The sequence below is a fragment of the Rutidosis leptorrhynchoides genome, chromosome 4, assembly GCF_046630445.1.
Source record: "Rutidosis leptorrhynchoides isolate AG116_Rl617_1_P2 chromosome 4, CSIRO_AGI_Rlap_v1, whole genome shotgun sequence".
NCBI lineage: Eukaryota > Viridiplantae > Streptophyta > Magnoliopsida > Asterales > Asteraceae > Rutidosis > Rutidosis leptorrhynchoides.
Genome location: NC_092336.1, coordinates 596,374,504 through 596,396,899, shown reverse-complemented (window position 1 = coordinate 596,396,899; position 22,396 = coordinate 596,374,504). Strand labels below are relative to the sequence as shown.

At 33.9% G+C, this 22,396-nt stretch overlaps 3 protein-coding genes across 10 annotated transcripts; 2 read left to right on the top strand and 1 right to left on the bottom strand.

Moving 5' to 3' along the window:
- The first annotated feature begins 2,435 nt into the window (after positions 1 to 2,435).
- Positions 2,436 to 7,503, top strand: LOC139839764 (3-epi-6-deoxocathasterone 23-monooxygenase CYP90D1-like). Of its 2 annotated transcripts, XM_071829914.1 has the most exons (7): positions 2,436 to 2,689; positions 2,765 to 3,089; positions 4,564 to 4,965; positions 5,996 to 6,085; positions 6,172 to 6,357; positions 6,449 to 6,579; positions 6,938 to 7,503. In XM_071829914.1, the coding sequence occupies exons 1-7, from the start codon at positions 2,466 to 2,468 to the stop codon at positions 7,023 to 7,025; spliced, it is 1,446 nt and encodes a 481-aa protein (XP_071686015.1). In that variant the 5' UTR covers positions 2,436 to 2,465; the 3' UTR covers positions 7,026 to 7,503. The 2 variants fall into 2 exon arrangements, with proteins under 2 accessions (XP_071686015.1, XP_071686016.1); XM_071829915.1 differs by lacking the exon at positions 6,172 to 6,357.
- Positions 7,504 to 8,623: 1,120 nt separating this feature from the next.
- LOC139839765 (protein FLX-like 3) lies at positions 8,624 to 18,639 on the top strand. 7 transcript variants are annotated; one of them, XR_011757068.1, is made up of 8 exons: positions 8,624 to 8,742; positions 9,357 to 9,891; positions 9,988 to 10,133; positions 10,339 to 10,418; positions 10,805 to 10,967; positions 14,435 to 14,484; positions 17,536 to 17,992; positions 18,072 to 18,639. XR_011757068.1 is itself a non-coding variant. In XM_071829916.1 (5 exons), exons 2-5 carry the CDS (start codon positions 9,368 to 9,370, stop codon positions 10,883 to 10,885), a joined length of 831 nt encoding a protein of 276 aa, XP_071686017.1. In that variant the 5' UTR covers positions 8,624 to 8,742; positions 9,357 to 9,367; the 3' UTR covers positions 10,886 to 11,148. The 7 variants fall into 7 exon arrangements, 1 of the variants encoding a protein (XP_071686017.1); XR_011757067.1 differs by having other exon boundaries at positions 10,805 to 10,998; positions 18,072 to 18,638; XR_011757071.1 differs by having other exon boundaries at positions 17,875 to 17,992; positions 18,072 to 18,635.
- On the bottom strand, positions 14,534 to 18,415 carry LOC139839766 (phospholipase D alpha 4). Its single transcript, XM_071829917.1, has 4 exons — positions 18,329 to 18,415; positions 17,533 to 18,093; positions 15,740 to 16,922; positions 14,534 to 15,085 (listed from the first exon to the last, which is right to left on the bottom strand). The coding sequence occupies exons 1-4, from the start codon at positions 18,413 to 18,415 to the stop codon at positions 14,652 to 14,654; spliced, it is 2,265 nt and encodes a 754-aa protein (XP_071686018.1). The 3' UTR covers positions 14,534 to 14,651.
- Positions 18,640 to 22,396: the final 3,757 nt, after the last annotated feature.

The following is a 22,396-nucleotide window of genomic DNA, read 5'->3' as shown; positions in this document are numbered from 1 at the left end:
TTTTTAACGGGATTTATTTATTTTTTCGCTGCGAGTTAGGTTTTTCCGTCATCACCGTTCAACTCGAAATAATTTTACGAACAAAACGAAACTAATTATATTCGAAACAAAGGTTTTTCGAAAAAAAACATTTTGGATAAAATATAATGCACCATTAATGCCGGTATTTGGTATTAATTTGTACAACAGAACGTTAATTTCAGAAATATCGTTTTTTAAAATTTTTTAAATGTACAAGATTATGTATGTATGTAATAAGTAGTAAAGATACGTACACATTTTTTTTTACGTAAATAGCGTTGATATTACAAACAGGTATCAAACAATGTATATCAAAATGCGTACCGCAGCAACGCGCGGTCCGAACTCTTTCTAGTTTGAATTAAATGAGAATGAGAATGAGCAAATGATAGAATTTTGTAGTTTAAAATGGGATGAAAGTGAGGTATTTATATATGTTGCTTAAATTTGTTCGTTCTCGTGTGTGTTTAAAGAAGACATAAATGTGGACGGTGGTCAGGAGGGCGGCTCTGGGCAGGGCGATCCCATCATCACAGCCCTACTAACCCTAGTCCTCAAACTTTAGCTTTCTTCACATCAATCAAATATGACCCATTACTGTCTCGACCATGATCCTTTAAGCTTTACGTTTCACACTTTAACCTTAGAATTAGGCGTTATCTAACCTGCACTTGCAACACAACGCGTAATAAATATAACAAGCATATACCTATTCCACTTCAAGATTTATTCATAGTATACTTTTTACACTTTTCTAACTTCTTTTCAAATTTGAATATTTGCCACAACTTTGAAACCAATGATGATGAGGAGCTAGTCTTCCAACCCAATGGTTTTATGATGCAATGGGAACCTATGATTACAATAATATATGTAGAGACTGTGCTTGATCAAATACCTTATTATGCAAGTATTATGTATCATTCAAATGTATCTCTAGTTTATTTATATTTTGTATTTATGATAATGAATATAAATAAAATATAAAATAAAAAAATTAAAGGAGACATGTAAAGTTCCGCCGAATCGATGTAATATGTGTTGAATGATTAATTTCCGTGGATGATGATGAGTATTATGGTGTTACCATTTTTTATTTTCTTTCTTTATATTATATAATATTATAAATTATTATGATATAATGTTATAATAATTATAATTATAATTATATTATATGATTATGATATATTATATATGATTATGATTATGATTTCATTTTATTTAATGAATGAAAAAAAGAATATATAATGAGATGGTCACATGAAAGCAATTCGTTTGAACCCCACCACCCATCAATGCCTACGTGGGGACTTATTCAACCTACAAATTCTCTCTCTAGTTTTATCTTTTCTTTCATACAATTGCATTTGTATTAATAGTATTAATTAATTAATAATTAAATAATCAATATTAACAAGTAAATGCTCCATAAATTATACAGAATTGACCATCAACTCCAATACCATGTGTTTTTTAACTACACTAAACTCGAAGAAAATACGTTCAAAAGATTCCACGTTAACATGGCACAACGGGCATAACAATGAAAAGGCCGATACAATGTATTAACTTGTTTAGAAGCTCAACTTCTCCACTTGAAGCTCCAATTCAGAGAATCACATAAGCGTGATTAGATATTTAAATGGAAATGTTGTCACCAAAAGATTGCATTAGCAAACTTAGATAACACATAAAGTAAGTTCGATCCTATGATTATGACCTTAATCAACTTATGTCATGGAACTTATTTAATAAAAAACTACAGAATTTTTAATTTGTACCTTTGCCTTCATCACATCTTTCGTTTGTGTCTTCATAAATAATATGATTGAGTTACCATTCTCAACGGATAGGCAAAGAATTGGAAAGATGGATTGTGACTTTATTACCATATAGAGACCTACTTAGAAAGACCGAACAAAGACTGAACTTTCATCCGATGACAAAGACTGAACTGTCATCGGATGACGGAAGAACTAAACTTTGAGTCACACATTTACCGTTAACACATTTAAGGGGTGTTTGGATTTGTGTTTCGGAGGTGATTTGTTAGATTATTACGTTTTCAAAGAGTTGAGTAATCATTTAGTAGCGTTAGACAAGTTACATATAAAAATCAATCAACAGCGATTAAAGGTTGAAATGCTAAAATGAAAAAGAAAACATTCTCATTTAGATTACAATTAGAGTTTCCAAGTATCTAGTATTGCTAGCTCCTCTAGATGTAAAGGCTTAATATTCAATTCGAGCTCTTTCTGAATAAAATAAAAAACAGAAAATCTAATTGCTTACTTTAGTTAACAAGTCTTTAGATCAAGGTATTATGTGATGAGTCAACAATTAAGCAGCACGCGTGCACATATATACCCACACACGTCCATATTCTCATCCTCATTCTCCTATTACTTCCAAAACTAATTAAACACACAAAACTAGCATCGTTCATGGAGTTCATTTTCTACTCAACCACCTTAACAATAATTTTATCCACCGTAGTCCTCTTATTCTTCACAATCTTCTTCATCAACAACCGCCAATCACTGCGTAGATCATTGCCACCGAATCTCCTAGGATCCATGGGTTGGCCTATTATCGGCGAAACCCTAGATTTCATCTCATGTGGTTACACCGATCATCCTCAAACGTTCATGGAAAAACGCCGTTTATTGTAAGTTCATGTTCATATTTACATGTTTTAATAACGTATTAGAGAATTACCTACTCAAATTTCTTTCTTTCCTAGGTATGGGAAGGTGTTCAAATCCCATTTGTTTGGTAGTCCAACGATTGTATCGACTGATGCAAAAGTGAGTCGAATTATATTACAAAGTGATGCTAATAGTTTCGTGCCTTCATATCCAAAATCACTAACCGAGTTGATGGGAGAGGCTTCGATTTTGAGGATCAATGGAAGTTTTCACCGGAAAATTCATGGCCTTATCGGTTCCTTTTTCAAGTCTCCATATCTTAAAGCGTGTGTTACTTCAAATATGCGAAAATTGCTTCTTCGATCCATGGCTGCTTGGAACGAAGATCGTCCCATTTACATACAAGATGAAACTAAACATGTATGCTCTCCTTATCTTTCTCTAGCTAGTTACTATACCAAATTGCCTATGTTTATTTAATTTGAAGTTTAGTATACGTGCAAACATTAGGTGAATTGAGACTTGTAGTAATAATAATTAGTTATGATTTATTATAAAGTGTATACCTTTTTTAACTATCATCACAATAACTCAGTGGTTGAGCCTGAATTCCTTACAAGAGGTCTTAAGTTCGAATCGGTGATTTTCCAGGCTGCGTGCGTTACTCGCCCTCCTAATTAGTCCGAACGGAGAAAACTTTCAACCTTTTTGTGTACCTTTTATCATGTAAACTATATTTGAAGATTAGATACCACATAAAAGTCATGCACTATATCTGTTAATGAATTTATAGATGTAAGTAATACGTGTCAGGGTGCAAGGGTGCAAACTGAAGTCTCACATCGATTAAAGGACAAAACAAATGTATGTATATAAGTTTGAGGGAAAATTTCTCTATCACCAATTAGTTTTAGAAAATGATGGACTCTTAGACTTATATTGCAGGATATGGAGTAGTAATCTATAGTATATAGGATACGGAGTAGTAATCTATAGTATATAGTATGTCAATGACAATGATGACAACATTAACATACGTTACCTTACGTATCAATATCAATATCATTATATTATATTATAGTATAAATTACAATTATAACTACTACCTATTCACCCGCCATTTACGTCTTTATGAACATAATTTATACACAGATATAATCACGCCAAACAAAAGCTTTGCCAAACTTTTTTCATTGTATATACTATATTACGAGTATTTTGTTAAACAATAACTTTTTGCTTACCAACTAAACCTGAAACACGTTACTTCCATTTGAACATTATTTATCTGTTTGATAGATTGTAAGTTATAAAACCTTTTGCCCTCGTTTAAATATTGTCGTTTATATTCAAATATAATATAATATCCCAACTAATACAAAAGTTTTTGTTTGTTAATATTTTAAAGTCATTTTATGATTTCAATCTTTCCTCTCGTAAAGTGTATATGTATAACTTTGTTTACAATTCAAACAAAGTAGGTATTGATTATCAACTATTTTGGCCATTTGTGAGAAGAAAAAAACAAAATCGCAAAACAAAAAGTAGTTTGTTTGTGTGTCTAAGTGTAGGGAAAAAGGGATATAAGCAAAGAACAAGTTACAAAAGTAAATGTAACTTTTGATTTTTCTCAACACTTTTTATTGTATAATAAAAATCAATTACCAACTAATTATTGGTTACATAATCATTTAAAACTAATTATTTTGTCCACAAATAATCAAATATCTTGTTCCCTAGCTCTTTCGGACGTCGCTATTACAGTTTTTATAGGGAGTACTTTCCATAGTTACTTTTTTACTAGCTAGTCATGCGTTCAAATTTTAAATAGTACATACTAGATGAACAACCAACTAATTATATGTTACTAATCATATCGGTTAATATTAATTAGATTGCGTTTCAAGTACTAGCCAAAGCTTTAATTGGTTTGGATCCGGGTGAAGAAATGGATCTTTTGATGGTGCAATTTCAAGAATTCATTGCGGGTCTCATGTCATTACCTATAAACTTACCCGGTACACAACTTCATAAATCATTACAAGCCAAGAAAAAGATGATAAAATTAGTCCTTAGAATTATTCGTGATAAACGGATAGACGGTGTTGCTTGTTCACAACATTCGAAGGATGTGACTGATGTGTTGCTTAACGATCAGAGCGCAAAGTTAACGGACGAGTTAATATCTGATAATATGATTGATTTGATGATTCCTGGTGAAGATTCTGTGCCTATTCTTATGACCTTAGCTGTCAAATACTTATCAGATTGTCCCAAAGCTCTTCATCAACTTAAGGTATACAACTTGCACCAAGTCACGTTAACAAATGTTATATCATGTCATTTTGTTTTAATTTTAAAATATGATTAGTAATTGGTATATGATATGATATAACAAACTTATTGATTTCATTATGCTACATGTCTTTCATGGTTAACACTTGCTATTAGTATTTGATTTAGGGATTATATATAGGCAGATCAACTAATTAAGTTCATCTATTTTTTAACGTTATTCATATTCAAAAATGATTTATAGGTTACTCAAATCCATGTTTTGATCCATGTGTGCCAAATTCGCATATAAACTGATCAGAACTATGTAAAAGGGCATAACTACACAAGTATTTTATTTAATAGAATTATTTATATCAATCGAGATTTTCCAAATACACAAATTTTTACATTCCTTTATATTTTATATTTTAACGATGTGTTTTTAGTGAATTTAGTATGCACAGAACGTACAAAATATAAATTTGAGTGACTTACACAAACAAAATGACATACTTTGAAAGCCTCAAGATGTAAATTGATTTAATGATTAAGGTGAGTTTGTTTGCCTCTTAATGGAATGGTTCAGTGCTGAATGCTGAACATTCAGTGCGTTTGTTTCTGACCTCTAAACGACATATGATGCTTAATGGTTCAGAATTCAGTGTTGAACCATTCAGAGATAAAACACTCTCTTAACTATTAAGAACTTAAATTTTCTGTAATTTTCTCCTAAAATCCTATCCTAAACACTTAACTAACAAGTATATTGAATGTTTTCTTCATGTTACACTTTGATAAGGTAATTTTACTAGTTTATATCGTTCATTCTAAATGATTATCAAACAGCTAATTGTTATTCAGAACAAACTTTATTCAGAAGCTTTGAATCATTCAGATTCTAAACTATTAAGCGCTAAATCATTCATTTTTATGATTTTATCAAACGCACCCTAACTTTTAGGAATTGCAATGTAATGATGAATGACATAATTACTCTCTAATACTCCATAATTTTCTTACCCACTTAACTTGATGATGATGATGATTAGGAGGAAAATTTGAAGTTGAAAAGACGTAAAGAAGAACTCGGGGATCCATTATGTTGGGATGATTACTTATCGTTGCCATTTACACAAAGTGTAAGTTAAAGTTTACTTAATTTGATTTAGCTCTATGATTAACCACGAACAACGCTAATTAAGGACGATTATTAATATTTATTCAGGTAATTAAAGAAACACTAAGAATGGGAAATATAATAATGGGTGTGATTAGAAAGGCTATGAAAGATGTAGAGATTAATGGGTACTTAATACCAAAAGGATGGTGTGTATTAACTCATTTTAGATCAGTTCATCTTGATGATAATTATTATGAGTCTCCTCTCCATTTTAATCCTTGGAGGTGGCAGGTAATTAATACGAGTAGTACATTGTGCCTTTTATGTTGTACACAACTATCAAACCAATTTACAAATTTTGAATATTGTTCGTGCTAAACAGGATAAAGACATGAACAGTTTTAATAATATTGGATTCACTCCTTTTGGAGGAGGGCTTAGGTTGTGTCCTGGTCTTGATTTGGCTCGACTAGAAGCTTCCATATTCCTTCATCACTTTGTTACTGAGTTCAGGTAATTTTATACACAACAATAACAATACTCAATTTCGCGAATGCTGGTTACGAGGATGTAAAATGTAAATAGAAATCACTCTAATTAGATACAATCAATTTTAGTTTTATGCACATCTAATATTTTTCGAAAACGCGAGCAAAGGTTATATATAATGGTAATCTCACCACCAGCATAATGCGGAATACTAAAGAAAACTCATGTTCCAAATTAAGAGGAGAGAATGTACGTTTAGTTAGAGTGTGTGGCTGTTTTTTAAACAAAAAGTTTGGTCATATTTTTTATATGAACAAACTTGCATGCATACAAAGTACTATAGTTACTTGTAATATATTGTGATGTGAGCATGAATTTACAGGTGGGTAGCTGAGAAAGACACCATAATCAATTTCCCAACAGTAAGAATGAAGAACAGAATGCCAATTTGGGTCAAAAAGGAGCATTAAGAGGTGGGCCGGGTTGAGGTTGTTATAATTGAAGAATTTTCATGGGCCCATTTATGTCTAAAGCAAAAGAAAAGGCTGATCAACAACCACACGTGTGGGTGGACATGACATGACTCATGAGATGATGACTTATCTTTCTCAACCGTGGTGATATGTATTCCATATTTTTTTTATCTATATATCATACTCGTAGTTCATAATTATGTTATAGTAACATAAAAAGTGTTGTACATATAAAAGATGATAGTATGCGAATCATCACTTCATCAAATACATGCATAGGTTTAAAGCATGACACTTGTGCAGCGGTGATTCAATAGGAATTCCTTTTATGTGAACTTGATCAGGGTTAATTAGCTAAGTTTATATGGTTAATCAAGGGCCATAGGTAGTAATGTGTTATGTTCATTATTATCATACGTCCATGTATAAAGTGTAGGAGTTGGTTGTCATAATGATGCAAAAATCCATATTCTAGAAGTGTAACTTTTTTGTAGCTAATTTGTGATGTATTTCTTGTAGTATTCAAATTATTATTATTATTTTTGTTGTGGATTTGTTATTGCACTTATTTTAATACAAGATATGTTCAAATTAGAGATGAATGAAACATTTGTCTTAGTTATTTGTGCACGCATAGCTTTATTTGTGCTTATGTTTTCTTCATGCATGTTGCCTGGAGTATTTTTTTTCCTTTCAAAACCTCTGTTATAGGGATAAGTTGTTGAGCTCAAGAGTACAAGAATGACTCCTTTAAGTTCGAGTAGGGAAATGAGTCAATGACGGTCTCCATTATGTCTCTTTATACTTTGCATATTCGAGATTGAATACTATTAATGTTATATTATATTATAAAACTATAAATGTCGGTTAAATAAATATACAAAATTTAGCATGTGAGATTGAATATTGTTATTAATTTTAATGCTAAATTACATTATCAATATAAAATGTCAATAAAACAAATATACAAGGGTTAGCATCTATAAACGGTATTATTTATTCATAATCTGTCAACTTGTATACGGATTTTAGTTTCTAGGATTGAGTTGTCACATACTTCATTTAATCATATGACGCTTCGAATATTAATTAATTAATTAATTTATCATTGAAAAGAAAGATGCTATTATGATAAAGAAAGTGTGATTTTATTTAGCTTTATCTTTTTTATTCATGATGATGATGTAAGCATGTAGATAATCACAGATGATTTACTTGATGGAACAAAAGGTTCAACGTTACTTAAGCTTTTCTAGAAAAGTTCAATAAACTAAGAGAATAAAGCTTTGCAGTTAACGATTATAATAATTAATTAATACTTAATTAATTAATTATTTGTTGTTTAAAAAAACTATAATAATCAATTAATTCCTAACGTAAATTTTAAATAAAAAGATACGAGCGCAAAAAGAAGTAAACACTCCATTAAAAACGTTTCGGCCCAACGGGTCTAGAACTAATGCACAATAATATTAAAACTTGATTAGAGTCCCCTTGTCGGGTCATAATGGGCTCATTGACCCACTAATTTGTTCCACCAGTTAGCCCAACAAAAGTACGCCGTACGGAATCATCACAAAAATTCCTTTGCATCAACACAATTCAGTTACCGAATGTTCGTTCGTTCTCTCACGAACTACACGCAGGTGTTATTAAACAAGCAAATAACATAAACAAATCTTCACAATTTAATCAATTCCTTCACATCATCAAGGTTTGTACTACTGATTACTCGATTCTATTGATTTGATACCAAAAATTCTGTTGTTTATACGCAAGTATTATTGTTTCCGTTAAAACTAGGGTTTTGCATTTAATCCGTTGTTGCTTGCGCTTTCGAATACAAATTATAGTCATATACAATTTATTGAACTTGCAGGAGTAATACGGAGTGCAATTTATTTATATGTGCGTGTATATGTGTATGTGTAAAGAGTTAAATTTAGTTAACTCAATTGTTGATAAGGATCATATGAACTACTTAAAATAAAAATTTGGATCATGTTAGTTAACAACTGTACAAACTTGACATTTGTATGCCTCAGTTGATGAAGCATTGATAATTTGAAATTAACGAAATCGTAAGTTCATGGTTGCGGATCTGATTGAATAATTGCATACAATTTCCACAGATGTATTATTTGATTTTGTTAATTTAATAATTTATTGACTTTTTCTCACTACGAATCTTTTGAAACACAAATGGAGATATGCGAATGCCATGTTTTGATATGAATTGGTATAAGTTTTTTGTGCATCTATAGTTCTATTGAATGACATGTTTTGCGCGCTTCAACTTTTATTTGATGAAATTGTATAATCTTCCAGGGTGATATTAGATGGCAGGGAGAAACCGTTATCCTCATGAAGTATATGACAACCGACATGGGTATCCACCGCCAGGGCCTCCATCCCGGGCCCCTAGACCTATGCCCCCTCATCCTGCAATGCTGGAAGAAGAACTTGAAATGCAACATCATGAAATCCGGAGGCTTTTGGATGAAAATAGGAGGCTAGTTGAAGATCGAATTGCTCTGCAGCGAGAGTTGGGTGCTGCACGAGAGGAACTTAGACGAATGAATATAGCCATCGCTGATATTGAAGCAGAAAATGAAATGCATTCAAGACAGTTAATTGAAAATAGTATGAAACTAGAAGCTGATCTTCGTGCCGCCGAACCTTTAAAGAAAGAGGCTGCACAACTCCATGCAGAAGTCAAACGACTAAGTTCTATAAGACATGATCTTTCTGGGAAGGTTCAGATGTTGAAAAAAGACCTCACAAAATTGCAAATAGATAACGAGCAACTTCCTGGTTTAAGAGCTGAGCATGAGAGAATTCATCAGGAGCTTATGCATGCTAGGTCTAATAACCCCTCTATATAGGAAGCTAAAAGGCTAAATGTGTGAAATCTTAAATAAGAGAATTCTTTGATTTAAAAATTCTCTGTTTCTTGTAGGGCTGCTATTGATTATGAGAAGAAAGGAGGTCTAGAGCTGATGGAACAAAGACAGTCAATGGAGAAGAATTTGGTTTCCATGGCCCGTGAAGTAGAGAAGCTTCGTGCAGAACTTGCAAGTACTGATGTTGGATCTTGGTCTGCTGGTATACCCTCATACTGCCTTAGTTACCTTTCTACCTGGCCAAAATTACTTGCTTTGTTTGTCAAGTTATGAGTTCATGGTCATGGTCATGGTCATGGTCATGGTCATGGTCATGGTCATGGTCATGGTCATACATAGGATGACAATGATTACCACTATCATCTCATTCATGTGGTGATGATTTCTATGACTTTTTGGTTATTTAGGTGGATCATATGGGATGCAGTATGGCGTTTCTGATGGCCGTTTTCCTCCTCAGTATGGTGATGGATATGTTGCTCACCTGGTACTGCTTGCTATATTGCTCAAATTAATAGTTAGTTACTTGTTAGTGTCGTATTTATTACTTGTAATTGCTTGCTCGTGTCTATCTTACATTAGAGTGGAAAAAATATTACGGTTTCAATAAATAGGCGACAATGGTGTTTCTATATAGGCAATCAATTTCTTTGATTAAAATGGAAAAAAATATTATGTTTATAACTCAAAAAATCTATAAATTTAGTTTTAAGATGTGGTTTAGCATGTATGGTCTAGTATCTGGAATTTAGGTTTATTTGGGCATCATTGGTAGATACGACTGCCTCTTTAAAGCAGGCTGTTTCCTGTTTGTGCATCTCTTTAGTCAAAATATTATTTCATATAAAATATCATTATGTGATTGTTCCTCAGGGTACTGCTGTCAAGGGTCCGCTATACGGTTCAAGCTCTGCAAGGGCTGGGCACGAGAACTCTCGCATGACTCGGCATTGACATGTGGATGGCTTGTGTCCCCCTTTGCAGAAAAACATATCTTCTACATTTTCTCAAAAATCCATGATTGGTGGCTAGAAATGTATGGCTCTCCTGTGTTTGCATTTAAATAAGTAATCCTTATATTTGAACTATTCCCTATTTAATCTAGTGCATTTGGAATATTAGGTTGCTTTACTACAACTTATGGAAATTTTTCTCTTGTATGGCATGATTATGTAGTGTTTTCCGTGACTTTGATATTTAAGGCTACATTATATTATCTACAGTATATTTGTTTTTTGTTATGATTTCATATTTTGCTATGCTGCCGTATACGTAAATTTAAATGGCCACATCTTGAAAGTTTAATGGAGCAGCCATAAGTTCATTACATAAATCTTATCAACTGGAGTATTTCTCTTCTCTTGGAGTATGAAGACTGGAATTTGTTGGTGGATTGAAGTTGGCATATAGAAACCCATATAGGGATTCTCTTCATTCGAGACCTGTATAACCTGGGATACACCAGGATATGTATCATTATTAAGATCTTATTGCTGCTGGTTCTGCAGACAGACGTGTATGCTAAGTTGGAGAGCATGGTATCGTAAGCGATTAAAATTAGACTTCTAGCTCAATATATAATGATTATGACTCAGTATATTTTATTACCAAAGAGATAATGAAATCTTTCTTGGGGGTACTGGTCTAGAGGGAATAAGGAACACTATTACACAGAAGGGCTTGGTATGTTCGGATTCCCGAAGACCAGGATAACTTGGAGCTCTATGAGATCATCACTGGTGTCGTGTATAACGACTGTATATTTCTTTATTAAGTTCGAGAAGATTAAGATTTGGTAACTTTAGTCTTGGTTAGTAACAGCAGATGAGCATGTCATAGGGGATCTATATAGTATGGTAGGCATATCCTAGATTAAAATGGAGGATGGAACTCTATTGTATTAGCCAGCAGCATATAGCACTAGGTTCTTGAGGTGAATATGCGAGGAAGGCTCCCAGAAGTTGGTGACAACATAAAATGACCTGAAGTGTTGAGCTTTTTTTAGTTTGTGGAAGTAGAATTTGTCTAAGTTATTAAGCCTCCATTTTGCATGTCTTGTTGGATGTGAGCTCTAAATTCTTCACGTTTGTGATGTATAATGAGTGCTGACAACTGGAAAGGTTGATTGAGTTGCAAATCTCGACTAATTACTTTATTGTCTTGTTGAGATTTGTTGCATTCTTCTACAAACTCTAAAGCAGTTGTCAGGAGAAACTCTAAAGCAGTTGATATGGAAAGTTTACGGAAGAGGAAATTCAGATGGGTCTATCACATTGTTTAGATCGTCGGTGTAGAGTTTGATATCTCGTGTTGATCTTCTGCTTCTTATGTGTTCATTTATTAATGCTGTAATATAGTTCATTAGTCAGACAGCCCTGCCACCGTCCAATCCAAGGGGAGCTGCTTATGATGCATTGTATGGCTAGCTTGAAGGAAGGCTGACTTGCCGTTTGTTGCAGGGTGAGTTCTTGTATGTACTTTATCGTAGGCTAGTACTCTGTCTCAGTTTTGTGGGTAAAGTGGTTGTTGATAATATCTATATGTATATCTTGAGCTACGGATACATACTGTGCTTGGCATAACATTTATACTAGGTGTTGCTTATTTTAGAACCCAAGGACAGTTAGTATGGACTTATTAGGCAAGACTTCGAGGTTCAACATATTGTATGTTTATTTTTACTTTACGTTAAACTAAAGTATGACCTTCTTATTATTATATGACCGTGTAATAATAATCTAAATCCCTTCTCTACCTGCCAAACGTACACCTTTTTGCCATAAAATCCCTTCTCTACATCCCTAGTCTTCAAATTTTTGGGGTTTCTGCAGTCTGTATTACATTTTTGAGCCAACATATAGTATGCAGAATAGTTTACTTTCATTGAGATGATATTCACCTTTCTTCTATCCGTCTTTTGAAGTTTGGTCTACTTTGTGCTGAACCTAGATGGATTCTAGAAGCCTTATAAGCTAAGTTGGCAAAGAGAGCAGTAATGGATATGTAAATATGTATCTGGATTGCACATGTTTTTGGGTTCCATTTGTTAGTGTCTGGGAAGATCAACCGTGGAGTTATCAATGGAAGGTCGCTGCTGCAATCTGACAAATGTTTCAAATTTGAGTAGGTAACATTGAGACCAAAATGGTCGATGACCACGACCACACTGGCGAGTCTCTCTAATTAATTTGTAGGCTAAATCATTAGGTTTTTAATATTACAGTATAGTATATATTTATAAGTGAAGAACACAGCCGTCTGCACAGGTGGGCCTGAAATTCAGATTCTTTTCGTGAGTCCCCAGCGATGTTGTCGCCGTCAGACTCCCACGGTCATAGTAGTTGTATTAGATGCATGCAGGAATCGTACTCCTTAACTCAACAGTAGGTTTATACGTGCTTGTGTGTTAATGGTTTTATTTGATAAGACTAAAATGCGTAATCATTTCTGCATGAGGATGGCACAATTGATATGAGGGATGTGGGTTAAAACATGCAGAATAGGAGATTTTTAATTAGTTGAATTTCTGATGCCATTAAGCAGTCACCACTATGCCAAATTATCTTGAGGAGACTTAATGGCTTCATCCTAGGTTTAATTTTGCTTTGGTGTTAGAGCTACATTATCTATCTTATTCCTTATATCCTTGTGGATGAAGAATAAAAAAGGGGTAAAACCGACCCTCGGGCGGCCCCACACCAATCGGTCCCACGGTGCGGATGAAGAAAATTATACTTGAAGGTTCGGCTTATGGCTTCTGTTCACATTCTTTGTACTTTTAACAAGTTTGAAGATCAAAGGATGAATATGCCTCGGCCCTGATGCGTAGGACACGTCTAGGGTCTTATTCTGTTATGTTTTTTTATGTGGAAAGATGACAAAAAATGGAGTTGATTAGGCCTATGTTTCTTTGGTGGTAATTCTCAGTATAGTAATTTTAGAGTTTGTGGAGTATAAGTTTGTGATTTACCGTTGATGAATATTAAACCGGGACCTCGCACCAGTTTAATTTTGCCTAGAATTTGTTAAAGCACTGAATATTGGAGACCAGTAAGGATTAGCCTAGGACGAGCATGTCAAGGCGCAGGACTGGTAAGGCTGTTGTTTACTTCGTTACCTAAAAGGATTGGTTATAACTCGAAGTGAACATTGCCTGATTCTGTAATAATGTATGTTGCATGATGTATGTGTTTTGAGTATTGTTTAGTTTGAGAACTTCTAATGTCAATTTCAAATAAGTTGTAATTTGCTTTATTGGACTGTATTAAATAATTGTGTTCATTTAAAAGAAAGGGTAAAAAGGTAGAAGGTTTTCTCTATTCGAGCTACCCGGGAGGGCCTCATACTCTGATGTTTCCAACCCATCCCTGGCCATTACTAAATATTCGTCCTAGACAGGATTCAAATGATTTTGTTCGTTTCTCATATATAAACAACAAAAGCTAATTATTTAGCCGATCTTGATCTTTTCTCATGTTTTTCTGTTATTTTATTATTTTGCAGCAATTCTTAAGGTTGTCCCAGTTTTACACCAGAAGCTATCTTTAACAGAGGTATGTCACATATATACTTTATCCTCTGCTTTTTAAATCAAATATCTCTTTTAAGGTTAGGTTGGTATTGAGAATTAATGAAAGTAAAACAAATGGTATCCTGATGCTATGTACAGATGTATACAGCTATTCATACAAGACCACTAGTGAATTATTTATAGCATCTTCTATGTAGTACATATTGGTGGTAGAACTTTAGACCGTTTCCCCTTTACTTGTGCCTTTGTATCGGGAAATAGACCCCCACTATCCACATGGTCCTCGACTTTACCTTCGCGTGTCACACTCACAGGGTAACTGACGAGATGGACGCCTTCCATGTCTATGACCTCATCACCTGAATAAATTTGCCACATCAGATCTCCGAGTGTACGCATCTTCACGACACATTCCAAACTTTCGGGTTCTTGGAAAAGCTGTTCAGCTCGTCTAGTATGTTCATACCACAACGACATACGGTAAGCATGAATGTCTCTTCTATTTGTTTGCTTACTCCCATCTCTTGATTGGTAGCATCCTATTGCAATTTCTGTGTCTCTCTGCCCATCCATGGATCGCTGGTTTATGTTTGCAGATCCTATCAGTATGTAACTATCGTCCACTGAAAAATACATAGTAAAACATCCTCTGAATTTAAATTAGATATGCTATACACCCCAAGGTTTTGTGGATTTTCTAAGGCATATTAGTTTTGGAAATATAATAATCAGGTTCATCCTGTTCCAATATAAGGCTAGATACAGAAAGTCTATTTAACTATTAATAAAATAAAACAATAGCTTTTTTACAGATAAAACTATTTATGGGGTTGTGAGTACTTAAATGCATGTTAGATGACTTTTGACCCTTTTCACTTCAATATAGTATTTTGTATTCGACTCTCTTACTTCAAGCTAGTTTCTTACATCTGGTGCACATTTCTTATATAGCTTTCCAAAAAAAAAAAAAAATTAATAATAATAAAAAAAATTCCCTACATCTGACCCAATCGCTTTAACTTTGTTTTCTGCATTTGACATGTTTCACCCCTAAACTTGTTTTCTTTAATCGTCTCTTTTTCACCCATTAACAATATAATGCAATCCGTATTGACCCATTTGTAACTGTTACCATCACCTTTAAGGTCGAGGATTTCTGACTATGCCTGTAAAATCTGATCTACTTGTCTTCCATGGTAATAGGTTATTGTTTTGGAAATCCAATTCAATAGGATGACAAAAATAATAACGTATGAAAAAAGGAGTTACAGGGTTACCTATCATGAGTTTTGCATGCACATAAACCATAAATCGCCTATGCTTTTGAGCATTCCAGTATTGTGTCGCGTGATGAGGTGAATGAGGAGGAACGTACTCTCCTTTCTTTTTTTCTTCCCTGTTAGCTAAGCAGAAGAAATTTAAGTAATCTTTTGGATGCCAGTTCTCACCACTATCTCGTAGTGCATCTCCAATTAAACCGTACATCATCTTCATCGTTTCCCGTGTCCAATGCAATATATCTTGTACCGATTCACTCTCTGGACTACCTTCTGGCCACATAGGTATCAATATATACACTGCAAACCGCTCTTTTGCTTTAATCTTATTCACTACCTTGAGTGCAATCTCAATCGGTATCAAATTCCTACATCCCGAATGCTGATCTTTTTCCCATAAATGATATCCCCCAATAAAATATTGATTCTCAATGTATATAAACTTTTCAGCACGTCTTATTGCTTCTACATACGCTTCATATATGCTTCTTTCAATAAAATTATTCTGCGGGTGGCTGATCGACTCATGGTCAATCGACCTAAAAACTTGAACATTCCAATCCCGTTCCGTTTGAGTGCTCGTATTTGCAAGATCTGTTATTGTGTCAACAGAAACTAGTAGAGCAGGGTCAAACTGTTTGACCCATCGCTGCTCGAAATTGTGCATTATATCGCGAGCTGCTTCTCCTGTTACACTCGCATGTGCATCGTGCCATGGTTCTCTGGGCCCACCTTTTGTTACACTTGCTCCAGATATACTTGTTTGGTAGAAATCATGTGCCTGCTGTTCTGTATTTAGGTTTTTAAAGAGCGAATGTTGTTCTGTATCGTATCGGCCGTCACATAGATCTATACCGCCAATAAAGCTAATTATTTCTCGTTTGCTTGAGGACGAGTATCCACGGGTGTCAACTGTGATGGTTTTCTGATGGTGTGTGAACAGTGTTGGGAAGCTGTGGTTTAATCTTGGGCATAATCGGCATATAACTTTTGTATTTTTGAAATAGGCGAAGGCGTTTTCGTCGTTGGTTTTCATTAGTCCTTTGTTTTTGAGTATCGGTAATGAAGTTTCGTCATCCCAAATTATTATTCTAACTGGTACACCTTCTTCTGCTTTCCTTTTTAGAAGATCACCCAGCTTTATACCTTTAGCATGTGGAATGTCTGTTTCAGAACCCCTGACCTGAATGATTAATAAGTTTTTAGACTCATTACTAGTTATTCTGTTTGCTAAAGGTGGCAATCTCTGCCCATTTTCATAGTGTGTCGATTTGGGTTGTGGTGTATACTTAAAAGCTCAATTCAAAAAGTAAGCTAATTGAGGAACAGGTTGAAAATGGACCGTAAATCACTTCTATTCAAAGATGTAGAATGTGTTTGTTACATTATATTGGTAAATGAAATTAACAGTCAAGACTTTTAACTATTTACTTAAATAAATTTGGATGGAAAGCATGTCTAGCTCAATTGGTACGATAGCCATCACTCCTTAAATGAGTTTAATCAAAATATAGCGAATAGGGAAATACATTATATTTATTTAGTTAAAAAGCACCCGATTTTTGTTCAAAGCTTTGGAAAATATTTAATTAAAAATTTGATCAATATACTAAGTTCTAATTTCTAATCTATTACGGAGTATAAAATAAATTTTGAAAAAAAGTGTTTGCAGGTGAACCAACCAAGAGCGGCTTGTTTCATGCCTTAAAACCTGCCTGTTTTCATTTTGATCTTAATCTTAATTGAATTTTGACCCATTAATGAGCCCACCTGACCTTTCCATAATTGCTTACCAGTATCACATTTGGATTAAAAGACCATCCGGCAATATAAATCAAATGTTTAGCATCCTCAATGGCTAGGAAAATGTCCTCCCAAAGTTTTCTTGGTGATCCACATATATTAGAAGGTGGTTGGAACGTTAGATTATGATGCGAGTCTTGATACAATGTGACACTGCAGTTACTCCTTTGTTGAAATGTAGCGTCTCTTAGTCCATTGAATTCATTGTTGTCAATCATCTTTTGCCAACTTTTTTCTATTTCTGCTGGTTTGAACCACAACATGAATCTGATTTTAATATCTGGATGTGGCTTCCCGTTTTCCATACACACCGGAAACAACCCGTCAATCAGGCTTGACTTTTCTAACAACTGTTGGGCCTGAATGTTGACTTTCCCGAGGATGGTGCATGTTGTCTTGAGGGTTATCGTGATTGTTGAAGTTATTGGATGAGCACAAAGAACACATAAGGTCTGGTTCCAAATTCTGCTACTTTCTTGACTAGTCGATGCTATCTTCTTATGATCTATCTTGATGGTAACATATGCAGGCTTTCCGGTTGGATTAATGCACTGAAAAAGGTAAAACAGTCGGTAAGCTTTTCATGTCTAGTGTCGTTAATAAATCCTTACTTCATTCTACATTGTTCTACATTCATGCATGGTTTCATTCCTATTCTGTCTTCATTGATGTTTTATGCAATTTTTAGAAAATAGTTTCTACATGTAGACTATGAATATGAACTGAAAAAATGATAATAACAACGTTGTGCACCCTTAAAACCATCATTAGCGAGAGGATACTCACATTAAGTAGAAATGGTGGTGAATAAGGTGTGGCATGAAAGATGGTAGCTTCAAGTGTTCCATGAAGAAACTTTGGTTTTGCATCCATCGTTTAAAAATTTGTTTGAGCTAATTATGTAGGATATACCATATATAGGAATCTAGTAAAATTTGTGTTGTGAACTAAAATATGAAAGAAACCTTAAAAGCAAATATGCATTTTGAGTGGAACTGCAGTTTTAGGGAAACTTGTAAAAGTCTGGAGGTTGAATCTTAGAGGCAACCATCAAACGTAAAATGTTTCTTATTCTTCAAGTACAAATTTCTGTTTTAAATCGAAGTGACATAAATAGAGAACATTATTGACTCATTTTAATGTGGAGCAAATGACCGGTTTGCAAGCATATTTTATACGGAGTAAATACGCTCTTTTACATTGAAATGGTATAAACTCCGTACTAAACTAGTGCACATATTGAGTTGTCTTAACATATTTATATTTTGAAAATTAAGCATACAACGAATGAAAACTCTTTATTGCAACTTTTATATCTCTTAATTATATTTATATCTTGCAATTGCAATTATAATTACAAGTCCTTCAAAAGTAAATCTCTTATTTATAACCATTTAAGATTTTCTCTACTAATAAAGACAAAATTACACTCGTCGTCCCTGAACTTGTATCTAGCCTTCTCAGGTCATCCTTAAACTTCTTTTTTTGCTTACGTCGTCCCTGAACTTGTATTTTGTAACTTCGGTCGTCCCTCCGTCTACGTTCCGTCCATTTTTTCTGTTAAGTTGAATCATGTGCATATCATGTGGGGGTATTTTTGTCATTTTATCCTTACTTCCTTATCTTCATCCCCAATATTTCAATACCCTAGTTTCTTTTCCACCTTACCTTCTCATTCTTTCATTCATAAATCAATCCTAGTATTCAAATCAAAATCCAAATTAATTCTTAAAATCAAAACCATGTATCGATATTATTTTTTGAAGACATTGTATATACAAACCTGGCATACCCCTCTCACAAACTTTTTCACTACCTGCAACTTTTTTACTTGAATAAAAATCATATTTACACTAACTCAAAAACCCAAATCTAAATCAAAAGTCCAAAACCCAAATCTAAGAACAATTTTAACTTATGTTTTGTTTGTTCAGTCTCTTAACTCCAATAAATTGAAAGCAATAAACAGAAAATTAAAAAGAAAACAAGAGAACCTGATAAAGAAATTTTATCCTATCTTCAAAAGGAATAACAAATGCAAAGTACATAAGGAATCAGACTCAACAAGCTAAATTGACAAAAGCCTATTGACTCAACAAATGCAAATCTTATCCTATTGCCATAGACCGATGCTTGCGGATCTGAGATGGCGGTTGTGTGGTGGTTGTGGCGGATCTGAGATGGCCGTGGTGACTCAGATTCCCCTTTCAGATCCAACAGATCAACATATAGTTAAATTCATCGGACCTTAATTTTAATTTTAAAGGATTTGGGCCGGCAGTGGAAGTGGTGGAGGATTAAGACGGCGGTGGAAGGGGCAGAGGTTGAAGAAGACAGCAACAAAAGTTGTGGTGGCGGGGACCATGGTGATTAAATATTTGATTCATTCTGTACTATGCATTTGATTTTAGTTTTTGAAGGTTGAGGGAGATGAGAGATTAAATGGGAATTAAAAATGAAGGTAGACAAAGAAGAATGTGTTTTGAATAAGAAAAATAGAAAAGATTATTATAAAAGATAAAATTAAATTAAATTATTTTAGAAAATGATATAAAGACCGAAATACTCTCACATGATACGCACATGAGTCAGTTTAACAGAAAATATGGACGGAATGTAGACGGAGGGACGACCGGAGTTACAAAATACAAGTTCAGGGATGACGTAAGCAAAAAAAAAGAAGTTTAAGGATGACCTGAGAAAGTTGGATACAAATTCAGGGACGACGAGCGTAATTTTGTCACTAATAAATAAACGTGGAGATTTGGCCATTTCTTGCCCTGTAAGGGTTTGCATCAATGATTACCCTAATTGACTTTTTATTACTCCATACATTTTGTTTGCTAAACCTATATACAAGTAACTTGCCGTGTCATTCTAGCCGAAGTTTACCCGTAATAGTCCCTCCGCAGCAAGATAATAGAGTTCTGTTGTGTGCTAATGTAGGATTACTATGAGTTAAATATAGGGTCAATCGCCGTTGTATACTATATCAATTAGGTTAAATAACCACTAATCAATATTACAATAACGAATTTTTCTAATGATAATCTTAAGAGTTGTCTTTAAGATATTTAGACGTGCATATTTTATATGTACAATTGAAATAACCTCCCACTTCTTGGAGTGTTTTCAATGGTGACAAACTTCTTCCTCAAGACTAGCTGCTACATCAGCGTCATATCAACACTTTCTTCTCAGGATTAAATCAGAACTAAACACTACCAACAATGACGCACCTCCTCATAAAAATTTGAGCCCACTATATTATTTAATTAATTAATGTATAAGTAAAAAAAAAAAATACCACTTAATATACATATATACTCGTCCTCAAATCTGCCAGAGAAAGAAATAAAGGAGGGCGGCAGAGCAGGGCGGGATCGTTGGCGGGGTGGTGCCATCGGGGTGTTGCAAGGCGGCGGCGAGGGCGCAGGTGAAGAAGCCATCGATGGGAGCACCCTTAGAAATAGCTGCCATTAACTTTCAAATGTACTATTTCATGACCCGTCCTAATCCATCTGGACGAATACATTACATTTTGTTACATCGCGAGGTACTTGACCTCTATATGATACATTTTATAAACATTGCATTCGTTTTTAAAAGACAAACTTTCTCTACATTGAAAGTTGACGGCATGCATACCATTTCATAATATGTCCCAACCATAATTGACTTAATAATAATCTTGATTAACTCAACGACTTGAATGCAACGTCTTTTGAAATATGTCATGAATGACTCCAAGTAATATCTCTAAAATGAGCAAATGCACAGCGGAAGATTTCTTTCATACCTGAGAATAAACATGCTTTAAAGTGTCAACCAAAATGTTGGTGAGTTCATTAGTTTATCATAACAATTATTTCCAATAATATAATAGACCACAAGATACTCATATTTCGAAAACAATCTGTGCAGGTTTGCTCACTGCTGGAAAATCATTCATACGATATATAAACACCTGGTAATCGACCTTAACAAGATGCATATAGAATATCCCCCGCATACCGGCATTCCGCACGGTCATGCAAAAGCATACAAACAGGCCACTCTTTTAAATATGATGGTTGTGTACACCTCACAAACAGATCATATCTTTTAAAGCTGGCGGTTGTATACCTATTTCGAAGTACTTAAACAGTTCAAATTCTCTGACTGGGGCTTGTGAGTGCCCATAGATCTATCTTTAGGATTCGCGTCAATTAGGGTGTCTGTTCCCTAATTCTTAGATTACCAGACTAAAAAGGGGTGATATCCGGTGTACTCGTAACTCATCGTAGAATGTTTTTAAGTACTTGTGTCTATTTCGTCAAACATTTATAAAAGCAGCGCATGTATTCTCAGTCCCAAAAATATATTGCAAAAGCATTTAAAAAGGGAGTAATGAAACTCACTATACTGTATTTTGTAGTAAAAATACACATGACGACATTGAACAACTGAACAATGCAGGGTTGGCCTCGGATTCACGAACCTATATCAATTGTATATTTATTAAAACATGTAATCGTAATCGAGCAAGTTTATATATATTATTATTAATGATATACTTGTTATATTATATGTTATTTAGATCAATTTAATATATATAATTTATATATTTTATATAGCTAATACTTATCATTATTTATAATATAAAATATATATGAGGATTTATATATGATAACAATATGTTTTTATGTATTAACTGATACATTTTATATATATAATTTAGTAATTATCATTTTAATAATAACAATATAGTGATACGTAATATTAATATTATTGTAATGTATTTTTATGTAAAATATCTATTTGTAATAATACTAGTATTGACAAGAATGATAATAATGCTGATAATAATAATAG